Below are 18,018 nucleotides of genomic sequence, written 5' to 3'. Positions count from 1 at the left end.
ATTGCACTCTACAACTTCCTGAAAAGATGTTGATGTAAGGCAGTTGTCAGCCTCTTCTCTCAGATAACTAATGATAGGACTCAAGGAAATGGCCACAAGTTGTGCCTGGGAATATTTAGATTAGATATCACGAAAAATTTTTTCTCTCAAAGAGTAGTCAGGAACTGGAATGGTCTGCTCAGGGAGGTGGTGGAGTCACCAACCCTTGCAGTGCTCAAGAAGCACCAGGACAAGGTGCTAGGAGATATGGCTCAGTAGCTAAGTAGGTAGTGTTAGTGATAGGAAGGTTGGGTTAAATGATCCTGTAGGTCCTTTCCAACTTTGTGTTTCTATGGTTTCTATGACTATCATTGGACAAGGGGAATGGTTTTAAACTTAAAGAGGGTAGATTTAGATTCAATAGTCAGATGAAATTCTTGACTTAAAGGTGAGGCACTGGCACTTGTGCTGTGGGCCCAGAGGTCACCCAGGGGGAGTTTGGATCAGCCCATGCCCTTGTGTTTGAAGGAACAGCTGGTGAGAGTGGAGAGGCAGCAGTGAAATCATGGGAATACTGGAGTGAGAGCAAGGTGGTGAAAAGAATTGTCTGTCTGCAGCCTTCAGAAAAGTGTGGGACAGCATAGGAAAGCATGCAGAGGAGAAGGAAGAGGGCTCTGACAAGAATGGAAGGCTGCAGCAGCACTGACATCTTTGTCCCCTTGGCCATGGATTGTGAGGAGATGTGTTATACTCATGGCATTGGGAACATGTATTCTCCTTTATTCCTGTGCAAACACTGGAAGGTGTCATATCATTGTCCTTCACATGATATCATGGGCATCGCACCCTACCCCACAGACCCCAGACCCTCTGATATAATGACAGCCATCAGAAAGCTGATCCCAGTTAGATGACTGATATGGGGAGGTCAGGAGCAGCCTGGCCAGGAGAGGTGTCAGATTTGGGGGAGGGAAGAGGAAGGGAAGAGGAGCTCGGAAGCTTACCTTTGTAGAGGTAAGAGGGTTCATGTAATGTTGATGCTGCTGTAAAAGTGATTTCAAACAGTCGTGCAGGGCCTGTAAACTATTTTCAACAGAATCCCTCAACCTAAACATTAGTGCAACATCCTGACAGGAATCCACTATTGGAAAGCAGAACTCAAAATATCACCTAAAGAAAAGCTCAGCGCACAGCCCCTTTTTCTTACATTTTGTCTCTTGCTCACCCTAATCCCTGCCCTTAACACTAACATTAAAATGCTCTATTTACCCCTAGACTTCTTCACAAACCTAAACAAAACCCTAAGCCATAATGCTTGCCCATACCCTAACCAGAGACCTGACACCACAAACAGAACACCAAACCTTCCAACTAAAACTTTGTTTACTCTCTAACCCAGAAAAGTGAGTCCTAGTCCCTAAGGGACTAGGGAAATGCGAGCTCTGCTTCAGGATCTCCTGCCCCAGCAGGAACAATGTGACTGTGGTAGGGACTGTGAGGTCACTTCTGTCTCTGCACTTGATAGGGCAGCAGCAGGAACGTGTCACAGAAAGGGACTGGGAGGTCACTTGTGTCTGGAGGTGGCAGATCACCCTTCTCCCTGGGATCTGCACTTTTGGGCTGACATCTGGCAGTGGCCCTGCTAGGCCAGCACAAGGCACCTGCTTGGCATGCTGACTGGGGGATCCCCTCTGCCTCCACACCCAGGAGGACCCAGGCAGAAAGAAGGCCCCAAGATGGGTTGTCCTGTCCCTTCTGCTTGAGTCCATGAGTGCACAGCAGCAGGCACAAGGCTTGGCTGTGTCTAGCCAAGAAGCTGCAAGGCCAGCAGCAGGCCCCTGGCTTGGAAGCTGCTGCTGAGGCGACTTGTGTCTGGTTGGCTGAGAGGCTACAAGGACCCCAATGGGTTGTGATGGCTACTTCAGGAGTGGTTTCCACCTTGATGGAGCTTTCTTTGGTAGTAGGAAAGAGCAGTAGAGAAAAAAAAGCTACAAAGTGAACCATGGAAATTATGCACTGTCCACGAGGAGGAAGAAATGTCCCTCAAAGGGTCGTGCAGTGGTGCCAGAGGTAACTCTCTTATCAGACCATGGCTTTATCTTTCAAGGAACAGCTGGTGAGGGTTGACGAGACATCAGTGAAAGAAAGGGATGAGAGCAAGTTGGTGAACAGAGATGGGTGTCTGCAGACTTCAAGGAAATAGGAAATATTGTGGGACAGCGTAGGAAAAGCTACAGAGGAGAAGGCAGAGGGTGCTGGCAAGAATGGAAGGTCCCAATAGCACTGAGGTTTTTGTCCTCTTGGCTGGAGCTTATGAGGAGAGATGTTATATTCATTGTGAGGGGGTCTCATGGATTCCTTACAACCCTGTGCAGCACCTCAGAGGTACCACACCAGTGTTCTTCTCATGGCCTCACACTGCCCACCACCGCCCACAGACCCCCAGGAAGAGCCCTGAGATGGACATAGGGGTGCAGGATCTCCTCTCACAGTTTGAGGGGTCAGGCCTTGGCTCTTCTGCATCACCAAAACCAACCAAGACTTTTCTCAGCACAGTGCTTTGCCTTCCTGTAACCATGGCCTCCAATTATCTGCCCTAACAAGACCCTGGGGAGGCTTTGTTAGTAACAGCCCTCAGTGGGGCCCATTAATACTCCAAGTCACTTCAGCTTTTCCTCCTGACTTTACTTGCTCAAGTGGTTACATCATTCTCCTCTCAGTACCTGAGCTTCATAGACTGAGCACCACAATACACCATGGAACTCATTAAAATGCAGAAACACCTAACATCTCCTCCACAGTTTTCTTCAAGTCTTCACAGCTTTTGCACCTAATTGCAGAACTTGCATGCTGTAGTTAAGGAAGAAGTTTTCAAAAAGCACCTAATAAAAAACCTTTTCTAGTTTTAAATGTTGATTTTTGCTGCATTTCCATTTTGAGCATCATTCTTCTCTTGCTATTGATCCAAGGTGACTTCTTTGGAGACCTCCGTGGGGAGGAAAAGCAGAGTCTGGAGGTCTGACACCTCCAATGCCAGCAGTGGTCTTTGTCCCTGTAAATGCAGCACAGTTCAGCACATGAAACCCTTTCTAAGACAAGTCAGGGGTTCCTTGGGAAAAAATAAATACAATAAAATAAAATAAAAAATTGTCCTGGTTTCAGTTAGAACAGAATTAATTTTCTTCCTAGTAGCTGGTGGAATGCTGTGTTTTGGCTTAGGATGAGAAGAGTGCTGATAACACCCCGATGCTTTAATTGTTGCAGAGCAGTGCTTATACTAAGCCAAGGACATCTCAGCCTTTTGCTCTGTCCTGCCAACGGGTAGGCTGGGGGTGCAGTAAGAGCTGGGAGGGGACAGACCCAGGACAGGTGACCCAAACTAGCCAAAGGGGTATTCCATACCATCTGACGTCATGCTAAACAATATATAGGGGTGGCTAGCCGGGGGGAGGGGGCCGGACTGCTCGGGGTTAGGCTGGGCATCGGTCAGCGAGTGGTGAGCAATTGCATTGTGCATCACTTGTTTGTACATACTATTATTACTTTCGTATTATCATAATTGTATCATCATTATTATTATTGTTATTATTATTTTTGTTATTATTATTATTTCCTGTCTTATTAAACTGTCTTTATCTCAACTCACGGGCTTCACTTTCCATTTCTCTCCCCCGTCCCAGAGAGGGAGGGGGGAGGGTGAGCGAACGGCTGCGTGGTGTTTAGCTGCCGGCCGGGTTAAACCACGACAAAAATAAAATAAAATAAATAAATAATAGAAAATAAAATATAATATAAAATAAATTTGAAATAAAATAAATTTGAAATGACCACTGAAATCTGAGAAATACAGCCTGAATCTTGGTCTCTCTTGGGTCTGCTGTGGAAAACTCAGAATGAAAATAAAGAAAATATTTCTTCAAGTGGCTGTAGCTGTACCCATGAGCTTGGCCTCTTTGGGGAAATTGTCCCCTTCCAGACACTGAAAACTAAATTGAGTAATGTGAAAAGACCTGCCCAGTCAATAGTTGTTATTGACTGGGCAGGTCTTTTCACAAGGCAGCTCTGCCAAAGCCCCACCGGTGGTGCCCTCTTGGAACTTTGAAGTACCTTCTCCTGAAGCAGTCTATGCCTCGGATGCACATAGACTCTGGGCCAGTCCCAATGGGGTGCTTTTGCCATTCCTTCCCAGTTAGACTCACTTCAGCCTCCAGTACAGTTAACTGTTGGGATCCCCCTGTCACTCCAGAAATACAGGTGGGTTCTACCTCTTTCTAGCTTGATGGCATTAGGGTACTCTGTGCACCGGTGTCCAGTCGAGCCTGATACATTTGTGGGTGTGATGTGTCAGGCCATTAAATATACCCAGTCCAGTAAACCTGATTGTCCCTTTCCTCCCTGCCTCCCCCTGGCTGGAAGCAGGACCCTCTAGTGTTCTAGTGCTCATAGTGTTCATTACCGTGTATAGTCAATGGCCCACTGGAAACACATCCCACCATGGCAGGGGAGAGGGCACTGACAGCCAAGGGATGCATTTCAGTGCAGGAGAGACAAGGAGTCAAGGCAGTGGGCTGGGGGAGGCCAGCAGAAGCAGCCCAAGGGGTGGTGCTGCTTGTGAGGACACGTTTGTGGCAGCAGCCTGAGTGGGCAGCAGCTGTGCGCAGGCGAGGGGAGGCCAGGAAGTGCATGCCAAGAGTGCTCCTGCCAGCAGAGCCAAGGCTGGGACCGAGGCCAAGGACAGGGGGCTGCAAGAGCCATGCTGAGCTCCCTGCCCCTGCAGCAGCCGCCCTGGCCCTCAGCAGATGTGCTGGCCAGCATGCACGGCAAGGTACTGGCGTGCATCAGAGAGCAGCAAGGAGGGTGCTGGAGAAGGCCGGGGCCAGGCGGGTGGCAGAGCCCCATGCAGGGGCTGGCTGGGGGTCCCCTCTGCTGCAGCCAGCACACGCAGCATGGCAGGAGGAGGACAGGCAGGGTTCATGGCCACCTTGCTGGGGAAGAGCCGTGATCTAGAGGACAAAGCTTTTCCTGCTCGGAAGGCCAAGGAACTCTGGCTTTGCCCCACGATTTGTGTCTTCACATTCTCCCTGTGCACCACAGGGCAGAGCCAGGTGCTGGGCCCTTCCTGACATCCCTGCATATCCTGGTGATATCAGTTCAGAAGGACATTTGGTTCTCTCCCTATTAGAATAATAAAACCAAATTTGAAATACGTTGCTATGTTTAATTAGATGGAAGACTAGAAACTTTTTATGTCTGATGCTACCTTAGTCACTAACACCTTATCTGTAAGGCCGTACAGAATTGTAACCCAGGATGGAGGAGACGGATAAGATAATCTAGTGCTGGAGTATGTGCCTGTAAAAATAGGTGAGGAACTTGTGATATACAAGCAGTGCTATAGGCTGGGAGATGAGTGGTTGGAAAGCTGCCTGGCAGAGGAGGACCTGGGAGTATTGTTTGATGTTTTTTGTTTGTTTTGTTTTGTTTGTTTGTTTGTTTGTTTTTGTTTTGTTTTGTTTTCCCCTTCTCCCTCTAGATGTATTTCCTCCTCTCCCTCTAGAGGAGGAGGAAGCAGGCAGCTCATGTATGTGTAGTGTCTGGTTGGGGTGAGCAAAGAGGAGGCTGGCTATGGTGCCAGGGAATGGTGGTCCGTGAAGCTGCAGGAGCTCTGCTCTCTTGCCTGGGAGATCCCCAGCACACAGGGCCTGTGCCCCGCAGGGCCAGCCCCGCTCCCCAGGCCAGCACAAGAGGCCTGGCCCAGCCACAGAGCAGCCTGCCCCTGAGCAGGGGCCTGCACAAAGAGCTTTCCCTTTGCCCTTTCCCCACCAGTGCAGGCCCAGCAATGCTGCCCTGCTCTTCCCCAGGGCCATCCCTGCTCCCAGAGAGCCTTGCCCAGGGCAGTGTGTCCGTGCTGGCCTGGCCAGCCATTGCTGCTTCCTTCCCTGTGCTCCCCTCAAGGCCCCAAGATGGCGGTGCTGCTGTGCTGAGCCAGGGGCTGTGGTGCCCTTGGATCCCCGGGGGTCTCCTCCCCTGCCTGTGCTGCTCAGGGTGGACAGCAGACTCAACTCCCTGGGGATCTCTGCTGCTGAGCCCCTTTCCATCTGCCCTGATGGCTCAGCAGCACAGGGCAGTGCTGGGCAGGGCCATGGGGTGTCTCTGAGGGCACAAAGGGCAGGCGAGTGCTGCACCAGACCTGGTCCATGAGGCCTCAAAAAGGTTATCCTCAATTACTCTACACTCTTAGGGGCCTTTGTCTGCTGGCTCTTCAGCACCACTCCTGCCATGGCAGAGCTGTCCTTAGCCCATGGACTCCTCAGATTCCCCTTTTTCTTTACCAAACTCTTCTTTGGATGGCCATTAATTTAATGAGGTTTTAATCCCTACCAACTCAGCGTTGCATGTTTTCCCTGCAGATCCCCTGACATCTCCTTGCAGCTCCAGATTCCTCTCCAGGCTGACAGTGGCCATGAGCCCCACTGCAGGGGGGCAGTGCCATGCGGATGAGTCCAAGACCATTTGTTGTCAGGTGCTGCCATAAAGGTCTTGGTCAAGCCTTTGGTCCCTCACAGACTGTCCTTGGAATTTAAGTCTATGTTCTTTGCTCCAGGAAGTCCCAAATAAAACCCCATTTTTAACTGTGGTGCTAGCAGGGAGGCATGGGCTGCACAGTGACCCAGGGCTGCACAGTGCCTGTTGCTGCCTGCAGGGACAGGAAAGCCACTGTAGAGACAACAGGACTGTCACCAAGGTACAGGAGATATCAGGTCTAACCCAGAAAAAAAGAAGCACAATTTGGAAGCCAAAAGAGAGCAGCAGTGAAAAGGCCACGTCCTGCTGCTGGCCATGGCCATGGCTCCAGGGAAGCAGCAGCCCCGACCCAAAGGCAGCAGAGAGGCAGAGCCCAGCGGGCAGTGAGGGGCTGCTCCTGCATGTGGTTGCTGGGCTCTTGGCCCTGAGCCCCTCCTGCGTGCTGGGGCTGCTCCCCCCGCTCCAGAGTAGATGGGAAGACAGGGATACTGAGACCATTGAATTTATGCTGTCTTCTTTATTGTCTATACCTACAGAGGAAGCCTAGTTCAATAGGTTGAATGGAAGATGTAGTCAAAGTAAAAAAAAATTACTTAATAAATTAAAACAATATCAGAAGTTATGAAAATAATAAAAACAAAAAATGGTATGAAAAACTCTCATGTCAGTTTCTCAAATTGAATGGTAGCATTTAGAGGATTATTATTATTATTACAATATGATAATAATACTAAGTATAAAAATGGTATGATAAAAATCACAATAATGTTAACAACACTGATGCTTAAGAAGCACATATAGAAAGAATTTCCTCACTGCAACTTTGAGCTGCTGGTTCCTCATGCTGTAAATGATGGGGTTCACTGCTGGAGGTACCACTGAGTACAAAAGTGACACCACCAAGTCCAGAGATGGGGAAGATAAAGAAGCGGGCTTCAAGTAGGCAAACATGGAAGTGCTAAGAAAGAGGAAGACCACGGCCAGGTGAGGGAGGCACGTGGAAAAGGCTTTGTGCCGGCCCTGAGAAGAGGGCATCCTCAGCACAGCCCTGAAGATCTGCACATAGGACACCACAATGAAAACAAAACAACCAAATGATAAAGAAACACTAAACACAAGGATGCCAGTTTCCCTGAGATAAGAATCTGAACAGGAGAGCTTGAGGATCTGGGGGATTTCACAGAAGAACTGGCCCACAGCATTGCCATGGCAGAGGGGCAGGGAAAATGTGTTGGCCGTGTGCAGGACAGCATTGAGAAAGCCACTGCCCCAGGCAGCTTCTGCCATCTGGGCACAAGCTCTGCTGCCCAGGAGGCTCCCGTAGTGCAAGGGCTTGCAGATGGCAACGTAGCGGTCGTACGCCATGATGGTGAGAAGGTAATACTCCGATGACATCAACAAGACAAAGAGAAAGACCTGTGTAGTACATCCTTGATGGGAGATGGCCCTGGTGTCCCAGAGGGCATTGGCCATGGCTTTGGGCAGAGTGGTGGAGATGCAGCCCAGGTCGAGGAGGGCGAGGTTGAGGAGGAAGAAGTACATGGGGGTGTGGAGGCGGTGGTGGCAGGCTACGGCGCTGAGGATGAGGCCGTTGCCCAGGAGGGCAGCCAGGTAGATGCCCAGGAAGAGCGTAAAGTGCAGGAGCTGCAGCTCGCGTGTGTCTGCGAATGCCAGCAGGAGGAACTCGCTCACAGAGCTGCTGTTGGGCATTTGGTAGTTCTGGCCATGGGTTACTGCTCAAGGAAGAAAAAATCTTTAATAAATAAGAAGACATACCTGAGATAAACTTCTTCCATTTCTTGCATAACTGCCCTGAAAACTCTTTCAGTCAGGCTTTTAGCAGGGCCCTTTCATGTGGTCTACTTCATGCTGCCTTAGGGTGTCCCTGGGAGCAGGTGACCCTGATCTGAGTAAGAAAGGGGTCAGTCCTGCCCCACAACCAGAAGTAAAGAGGAAGATGGGGTACTCTCAGATTCAATCATCTGATTATAAAGAGCTTTTCAATATTGTTGCTCCCAGTTTACCCAACTGCAGAACAGAGCTGTGGGAATTTATTTTTGCATTTTGTACCGATCTGCTCACCCTGCTCTGTTTTCTAAGGCATTTCAAGTGAAAACCTGTCGATCCTCAGACAAAAGAGGATGGTTCCTTTGGTGCTGAGTTTCATTTAGAGACGACAGCCACGGTTAAGCTCATTTGGCCTGTGCTGGCATTTCCTGAGCTACAGAACTATTGGACTCATAGGTTCATAGAGACATGGAGTCATAGAATATCCCAGCTTGGAAGGGGCCCACAAGGCTATTCAAATCCCACCCCTGAATCTGTACGTGAAAACCCCCAAATTGGTCTATATATCTGAGGGGGTTGCCCAAATATTTCTTAAATTCTGGCAGCCTCAGTGTTGTGACCACTTCCCTGTGGTGTCTGTTCCAGTACCTAAGAAACCACGACACTGCTGAGGGCAGAGGAATCCAGGCACAAAGTGCAGATCTCCAGAACTCTCACCCTGTCCCCATACTCCCCTTCCCCCAAGCACACCAAGGGCTCACCCCACGGGCATGTGAAACCCCCATCCCCAGCCAGCCTGGGAACAAGACCAGCAGCAGCACGGCCAGCTGGAGAAGCCAGAAGGAATGCCAGCGTGCTGCTGCCAGGGGAGGCAAGGCCAGGGAGGGACAGACGGACACTCAGCAGACCCTCCTGTGCTGCAGCTCTGCCTGCAGAGGACTCAGCTCCTTATCATTGCAAATGCTGTTTGCTCTGCTTTAGCCTGCAGACACCTCCCAAAGACAGGGGGTATCAGAGCTTTTGTAGCTCCTAAAGATAAGCTAGGATAAAACGTGAGAGGACCACATTATGATGATGCTGGTGCAGTCCATGAGATGATGTTTGGGAAGGTACTTTACAAATTTGATCACCGAGTTATTGATTTCTCAATGCAATGCTCCAGGAGTCTCAGTCTCCTGTACAATCCTGAAAATGAAACCTGCCTCCTGTCCACTGCAGCAGTCTGCAAGCACAGACTGCAGAAAAAGTCTTCCCCTTCACATAAGCCAAGCCTTGATGTTCCTCCTGAATTGCCCCTCATAATGCCATTATCTAAAGCACTGCATAAACAGAGAGACCAACCCTGACAGATGCTATCAGTCATTGGATGTCCCAGCTGTAGAAGACCCCTCTGGCAGCCCCACCTGCAGTGCCCTGCTGCCAGAGCCTCACGGTGCCAAGAGCCTGCAGATGTGTCCTGCCACACGCTGCCCTCTGTTGTTGTGCTCCTCAGTGCCTCCAAGCCCTCTCTCCTTCTGTCCTCTCTGTGTGCCAGTTGCGGTCAGAGCCCCCAGCCCTGCTGCGCTGTGCAGAGCCCTGCTGCAGCTGTGCTCCTGGGCACAGCTGGCTCTCGGCAGCGCTTGCCAGGAGCTCCCCTTGGGCCCAGGAGCCCGGCCCAGCTCAGCAGCACAGCACCCAACCATGGCATCTCTTGCTCTGTGCCCTTGGGCTCCCTGGAGGTGTCCCCAAGGCCTCAGGGCTGACAGCTCCCGAAGGCAGCAGGGTCTCTGCTGGGGTGTGCTGATTGAGGCAGACTGAAGACATCACTGGCTGCTCCTTGATGAATCTGGGAGAGACTGATTTTATGCTATTATAGTTCGATTGTCAAACATGAGTACAAATGATTCTCTCCCTTAACTCCTATTGTGTTCCCACAGCATGGCAGGACACCTCAGCCATGACTGCCAGGGATCATTTCACCCCTCTGAACGTGTTCTAACAAAAGAGGGGGGACCAGAATGCTGTAAAGGGTTTCCATGAAGGGAATGAGACACTAAGACACCATTCATTGAGTTTCCCTAGCTGTCCATCTGGAAGATCCTCTACCCATACACAAATCTCTTCTTCCCCTCTTACTTGACCAGCACGGTTACTGGGATGTGGAACACCCTCATCACTATGCTGGTGCCTGACACCAAACACCTGCAGATGCCCGTGGCCTTCTTCCTGAGGGAGATTTCTCCTCCTTGCAGGCCTTGTACAGCTCCAGCACCCTATGCCAGATGCTAGCCAGCTTCCTGGCTTGGGACAGCACCCCCTTTGCTCACAGAGGTGGCAGCACTCTCAGCTGCACCTTCTGCATGACCGCAGTGCTTCCTGCTGGGGACCATGCCCTATGGTCAGCCCTGGGCTGTATGCCATCCCTGTTCTCTGCAAGGCTCGAGAAGTGGAAGGTCTGACTCCAGAAGGCAGCTGTACCTGAACCAGGGGAATTTCTCTCATGTACAGGAATTCTCCTCCTCCCAGCTACTGTTCTGTGGCCCCAGTGTCAAGCAACCCTTGTGTGGTTTTGCCCCATTGTTGGAGCTGTCCTGCAGTGCCACGGTGATACTCTTGGTTTTGCTTTCAAAATTTGCATTTGTATCCAATCTTCCTCTTCCTAATCATGCAGATGCCCACCTCACAGATCTTAACCAAGTTCTTTCCGAACATTCATCATCCCCTGGTCAATCCTCAGGTTCCTTAGCGGTGGTGTGGGAAGGATGAGAGAGGTGCTAGGGGAGGTGCTGACATTGTCATAAGACCTATCTCAAATACCTTGGAAAGGACAGATGGATCAAAGACTTTCCTCGGGACTTGGAAAAGGCAGATGTCAAACCCATCTTCTAGTAGAGGGGCAAGCAGAAGGATGATTAAGCCTAACCAAAGAGAAAAGTGCCAGCTTTCACCTTAGGAGCCAAACCAGACCTAAACTGAAGTCCTCAAAGCTTGCCCTTATTCTAAACCCTGAGCAGGATCCTTAGGCACAACACCAAACAATTCCTTGAAGCCCTTGCCATTCCTTTAACCCTGGAATGTGACCTCTAATTCCTAAACATTAACCTGATCATCTAACCCCCAAAGCCCTCCAGCATGCACACAGCACATCTCAGCTTCAAGCCCACTCCTACCCTTACCTTGTGTGTTTTTTATGCTTGGCGTAGGGCAGGGACTGTGAGGTCCTGAAGCAGTCATATGGCATTGGAAGAGTCATATGAGATGACAGGTATGTGATCAGATCAGAGGCCACAAGGAGGAGCTGGCTGGGAATGCTGGGCTGGGATCAGGTGTGCCTCAGGATCTGTTGGGCATGCAGGAGGCATGTAGATGTGAAGGAGGCTGGGAGGCCACTTCTGTCTCTGGAGCTGACGGACCTCCAGGAGGAATGTGTCACAGATAGGGACCGTAAAGGCCAGAAGCATGCACATGGCATTGAAGATGATGGTGAGGCATCTTCAGTTCTGGTCAGGTGACAGACCACAGGAAGGCTGATGGGGTGGGAGTCATGCTTGAGGTAGAGCTCATGAGACCATAGAATCAGAGAATGGCTCCTGTTGGAAGGACTTTAAAGATCGCCTATTGTTAACCCCCTGGTCATGAACAGGGATGCCCCCCATGAGAACAGGTTGCCCAGGGTCCTTTGCACAGGAATCCCTTCCTCTGTTGCATCAACTACATCTCTCAGCTTGCTGTCATCTGCACACTTGCAGAGGGTGCACCCGACCCCACTGTCTATGTCACTAATAAACATATTGAACCATATGGGTCTGAGGAAAGACCCCGGAGATACAAGACATCACCAGCCTCCACTTGGACATAGAACCATTGAGCACCACTCTCTGGGTGTGACTTTCAGGCCAACTCCTTATCCACTGAATGGTACACCCATCAAATCTGTATCTCTCTAATTTGGAGACCAGGATGTCATGTGGGACCATGGCAACGGTCTTACAGAAGTCCAAGTAGATGACATCGGTTGGTCTTCCCTTGTTGTCTGATGTGGTCACTCCATTGTAGAAAGCCACCAGATTGGCCAGGCACCATTTACCCTTTGGTGAAGCCATTCTTCTTGCCTCGGATAACCTCTTTGTGCCTTGACTCTGATTCCAGGAGGATCTTTTCCATGATCTTTTCAGGCACAGAACTGAGGCTCACCATTCAGTAGTTCCCTGGGTTATCCTTTCTACCCTTTTTAAAAATGGGAGTGATATTTCCCTTTTTCAAGCCACCATGGACTTCACACAGCTGACAGGACTCTTCAAATATGATGGAGAGAGGCTTGCCAACTGCATCAGCCAGTTCCCTCAGGACGACGGGATGCAAGTCATCAGGTGCCATAGACTTGTGCTTGTTGAGTTCCATCGGGTGGTCTCAAACCTGCTCTTCACTTAGAGTGGGTGGGACTTTGCCCCCCAGCCTCCATCTATGGCTTCAGGGAATGAAAGACTTGGGAAGCCTGACTGGCAGGGAAGACTGAAGCAAAGATGTTGTTGAGTCCCTCAGCCTTCTCCATGTCTGTCATTACCAGTCCACCCTTCTCATCCATCGCAGGGGGTACACTCTCCTTGGCCTTTCTTTTCCGAGTGATGTATCTCTAGAATCTCTTCTTATTATTCCTTGCATTCCTTGCCGAGATGAGGCTTACTCACCCAAATGCCTTCCGTGGACACTAGTATTGAAATGCTCTATTTATCCCTCGATTTATTGGCAGACCTAAATAAACTACATAGCTTCTTATACCCTAACCACAGAAGAACACCAAACTTTCTCAAAAAACCTCTGTTTAATCTCTAACCCAGAAAAGTGAGTCCTAGTCCCTAAGGGACTAGGGAGATGCGAGCTCTGCTTCAGGATCTCCTGCCCCAACAGGAGGAATGTGACTGTGGCAGGGACTGTGAGGTCACTTCTGTCTCTGCACTTGATAGGGCAGCAGCAGGAACGTGTCACAGAAAGGGACTGGGAGGTCACTTCTGTGTGTAGGTGGCAGGTCACCCTTGCCTTCTCCCTGGGATCTGCACTTTTGGGCTGACATGTGGCAGTGGCCCTGCTAGGCCAGGAGAAGGCACCTGCTTGGCATGCTGACTGGGGGATCCCCTCTGCCTCCAGACCCAGGAGGACCCAGGCAGAAAGAAGGCCCCCAGATGGGTTGTCCTGTCCCTTCTGCTTGAGTCCATGAGTGCACAGCAGCAGGCACAAGGCTTGGCTGTGTCGAGCCAAGAAGCTGCAAGGCCAGCCGCAGGCCCCTTGCTTGGAAGCTGCTGCTGAGGTGACTTGTGTCTGCTTGGCTGAGAGGCCGCAAGGAGCCTGCTGGGTTGGGATGCCTACTTCAGGAGTGGTTTCCACCCTGATGGAGCATTCTGTGGTAGTAGGAAAGAGCAGGAGAGAAAAAAGTACTACAAAATGTGCATTGGAAGGATGGCACTGGCCATGAGGAGAAAACCTTGAGGCCATGAGGGGAAAACCTTGTCACCAGGTTTTCCCCCCAAAATCCAATAAAGCATTATGATTCTCCCTAATCTTCCTTCATTTAAAGTATTTTTATTTTTATTTTATTGTCTTTGACAGTAATAGATGGATTGAGCTCCAGCTGGGCTTTGGCCCGTCCAGTTTTGACCTGCACAGCCACATAACATTCAGGACACAGCTCCAGACAAACTGACAGCATGCATGAGAAGAAAGCGCAGCAAATGTGGAACCTGACAGCCTTCCATCCCCTGCTCTTCTGTGATTGTGCTGCAATTCCATTCAACTTGTTACTCCTGAATTATCCAAATTTCCCTGCAACTCTTGCTGCTGCTGTCTGGTCAGATATAACACAATTACACAAAGGTTGAACTGTCTGCCTGCTGACATTAACAGCTGATAGTATGGAGCATCACTGTGGGGCAACCTTGAGAGTCTGCAGGATTTTGACGTCAGAAAACTCTTGACTTTCACATGGAGAAGAGCCCAGTCCTGTACCAGAGGAAGAGGAACCCCACCCATCAGGGCAGACTGGGACCCTGCTGAGTGAGTAGTGACCATGAGGATGAGGGCCTGGGTACAACGAGGGATGCCATACGAGCAGTGGTGCCTGCTCACCAGGAACCAGGCCAGCTTCCTACAGAGCTGCCTTCTGAGGAGCACGGCCACCAAGAAGATCTTAGTTATGACGCTCATCTCAGATCTGCTGTGACACCACAGAGATAAGGGTCTGCAGCCAAAAAGGAGGTCTCGGAGTCCTTGGGAAAGCCATGTATAGACGGGGAAGAGGACTGTGACAAGGCTAAATGTCCCAGCAGGACCAGGTCTTTGTGTCCATGGCTATGGCTATTGTGTCTGTCACTGAGGCCAAAGAGGAGACAGCTTTTCATTAAACCACCAGGGCCTCATTGCCTCCTCACCCCCAGCCATGAAGCAGGCAGGGGTCGTACCATTCTCCTGCACTTGGCAATGCACATCCCCATCTCCTACTGCCCCACAAAGAGCCCTGAGAAAGGTGTGCAGGGAAAGGATCTCCCTTCCTTGAGTAGGGAGTCCAGGCCTGGCCCTTGTGCTTGGTGACACACATCCAGTTTTCCTACACATCAGGGTCACCTTCACATTGCCTTTGTCTCCTTGTCCTCACTGCCTCCAGGGTTCTGCTCTAACGAGCTCCAAGGGAGGCTGTGTGAGTGCTGGCCCTCAGGGGGACACTGCAGGAAACTTGCCTCTGACTTGGCCTTCTGGAGAGATGTCTTCAATTGTCTCTGAGTGCCTGAGGTTCGTGGGCTCATCAGCAAAGCCCCCAGAGGGGTGATTGCAGTGCCTTGGGCTGGTGCTGTGCTGCTGAGCTGGGCCGGGCTTGTGGGACAGAGAAAACACATTTCAGAAAGTCCCATGAAGCAGAGAGCCAGATGTGCCCAGGAGCAGCTCCTCTGCACAGCGCAGCAGGGCTGGGGGCTCGGACTGCAGCTGGCACGGGGACAGGAGAGAAGGAGAGAGGGCTTGGAGGCAGTGGGAGGATGCTGAGAGCTGCCTGCAGGAGAAACCTGCACAGCCCTTGACAAGGTAAGCGCCTGGCTGCAGGGCTGTGCAGCTGCAGCTCCTGGAAGGGTCTCCTGCTGGGTCTTGTTTCTGGGAGGGCAGTGGGCAATGAAGTAGGCTTTGAGAGTCCTGCTTGGTTGCACTGTCAGGTGAGAAAGTCTGGCGGAAGCCCCTTGGAGTGTTGTAACCCAGCTGCCCTTTTTAGCCAAGAGTTGGTGTCCAGGTCTCCTCCAGACACTGCAGGGGATGCAGATTGGATATTGGTGCGCCACAAATTGATAATATCCAGCTCTGTCCATGGGGCATTGTCCTGGGCTGCACGCTTCTCTCCCGCAGGTTGCAGCTCTCTGCTGGCATCCTTGTGTTATCCAGGTACCTCAAGGAGAAGACCCCTTTGTATAAAACCATGTCTGTGCTGCTGGATGGCTGTCTGTGGGCAGCTGGAATGAGGCCTCTGCAGCCTTTGCAAAGAAGGAAAAGCTGAGATCCTGCTCATGCACCTGGGGATAAGGTGAGGATTCTGTCCGTCTGCAGTGGGGTTGGGGCTTCTTTGCTTTAAGCTGTCTCTACTTCTTTGGAAACACAAGACTGTGATTGTTCTACGAAGCATAACAAAATCTGAGTCGCTCTACAGTGTGTTTGGAGGTGTTTTTTGCAACAACCCTGCAAAGTTCATGGATCTCATAAGTGGACTGAACTTGAGTTTCCCCCTTGTTCCTGCTTTCTGACTGCTTCACAGAAAGAAGGACACCTCTAAAGTCCCCAGCAATCCATGCTTGCAGTGCCAGTCTCACCCAGCATCAGCTGGGACTCAAGCGATAGAGCTGCAGAAAGCTCCTTTTGCAAAGAGAGGGGCTTCAGATGAGAGTGCTCTAAGGCTTGCAGTAGGTTTTCCTCAGAGAATTGTCTTCTAAACTTTTTCTGCCTTCTCCTTCTCTACAGACAACAGTGGTCAATGTCAGAAAATGCCCAACGTCAGCTCTGTGAGTGAGTTCCTCCTGCTGGCATTCGCAGACACGCGCGAGCTGCAGCTCCTGCACTTTGTGCTCTTCCTGGGCATCTACCTGGCTGCCCTCCTGGGCAACGGCCTCATCCTCAGCACCGTAGCCTGCGACCACCGCCTCCACACCCCCATGTACTTCTTCCTCCTCAACCTCGCCCTCCTCGACCTGGGCTGCATCTCCACCACTCTGCCCAAAGCCATGGCCAATGCCCTCTGGGACACCAGGGCCATCTCCTATCAAGGATGTGCTGCACAGGTCTTTCTCTTTGTCTTCTTTATCACAGCAGAGTATTGCATTCTCACTGTCATGGCCTATGACCGCTACGTTGCCATCTGCAAGCCCCTGCACTACGGGAGCCTCGTGGGCAGCAGAGCTTGTGCCCAGATGGCAGCAGCTGCCTGGGGCAGTGGCTTTCTCAATGCTGTCCTGCACACAGCCACTACATTTTCCCTGCCCCTCTGCCAAGGCAATGCTGTGGACCAGTTCTTCTGTGAAATCCCCCACATCCTCAAGCTGTCCTGCTCAGACGCCTACCTCAGGGAAGTTGGATTTATTGCATTTAGCTTTTGTTTAGTTGTTGGTTGCTTTGTTTTTATTGTGGTGTCCTATGTGCAGATCTTCAGGGCAGTGCTGAGGATGCCCTCTGAGCAGGGTCGGCACAAAGCCTTTTCCACGTGCCTCCCTCACCTGGCTGTGGTGTCCCTGTTTATCAGCACTATCATGTTTGCCTACCTGAAGCCCCCCTCCATCTCCTCCCCATACCTGGACCTTGCAGTATCTTTTCTCTACTCCATGTTACCTCCAGCAGTGAACCCCCTCATTTACAGCATGAGGAACCAGGAGCTCAAGGATGCACTGAGGAAATCGTTTGAATACATATTTCTTAAGAAACTATAATGTGCCTTTACATTCTGAGTTTATCTCAGAAACAGGAAAGTAATTTGGTATTATTTTTCTTGATAAATATATTCTCCAAGTTGTGGTGTCGATTTAATTAATGTCATTGTTAGCCTCCTACCTGTTCATTTATCTCTTTACTTTTCCTAATCATCTCATGTATATGTGAAGCCAGGTTTTCTGTGTACCTATAGACAATAAAGAAGCGAGCAGAAATTCATAGGTCTCAGCTGCAGTGTATTTCCATCACCTGTGAACTAGCAAAGAAGCTATTTAAAAAAAAAAAAAAAAAAAAAAAAAAAAAAAAAAAGAGAAAGCTATTTGTGACCGTGATGCTTGACCACTTCCTGAAACAGGGCCTCAATAGACACAGCTGATTTTCAGGAGGACAGACGTTTTCATAACGGGAGCCCACCTCTCCCCTCTCCTTCCATTTTCCACCTTGTATTGCTGAGTGTGACATCATATGGTATGGAATATCTCTGTGGCTGGTTTAGGTTAGCTGCCTGGTGATGTCCCCTCCCTCTCTCTTGTGCACCCACAGCCTGCTGGCTCTTTGGGGAGGGGGGATTAGAGGGATTCCTGATGCTATGACAGTACTGCTCAGCAGAAGACAAAACACAACCGTGATACCAGTGCTGTTCTATCTACTCAAGCAGAGCACAGCACTGGGTGGGCTTCTACTGGAAAAGTTAACTCCATCCCAGCCAGACCCAGTACAGTCACATACTGAAAACACAGCACCACAGGGGCCGCTCTGCAGAGACTAAATCCGTCCCAGACAGAGCCAGTGCAGGGCCAC

General features: G+C 50.5%; 1 protein-coding gene across 1 annotated transcript; it reads right to left on the bottom strand.

Moving 5' to 3' along the window:
* Window positions 1-7,272: 7,272 nt before the first annotated feature.
* On the bottom strand, window positions 7,273-8,214 carry LOC140000015 (olfactory receptor 14A16-like). Its single transcript, XM_072029702.1, has one exon. The coding sequence runs from the start codon at window positions 8,212-8,214 to the stop codon at window positions 7,273-7,275; it is 942 nt and encodes a 313-aa protein (XP_071885803.1).
* Window positions 8,215-18,018: the final 9,804 nt, after the last annotated feature.

The sequence above is a fragment of the Anas platyrhynchos genome, chromosome 31, assembly GCF_047663525.1.
Source record: "Anas platyrhynchos isolate ZD024472 breed Pekin duck chromosome 31, IASCAAS_PekinDuck_T2T, whole genome shotgun sequence".
Lineage (NCBI taxonomy): Eukaryota > Metazoa > Chordata > Aves > Anseriformes > Anatidae > Anas > Anas platyrhynchos.
This window is presented reverse-complemented; position numbering and strand designations above follow the sequence as displayed.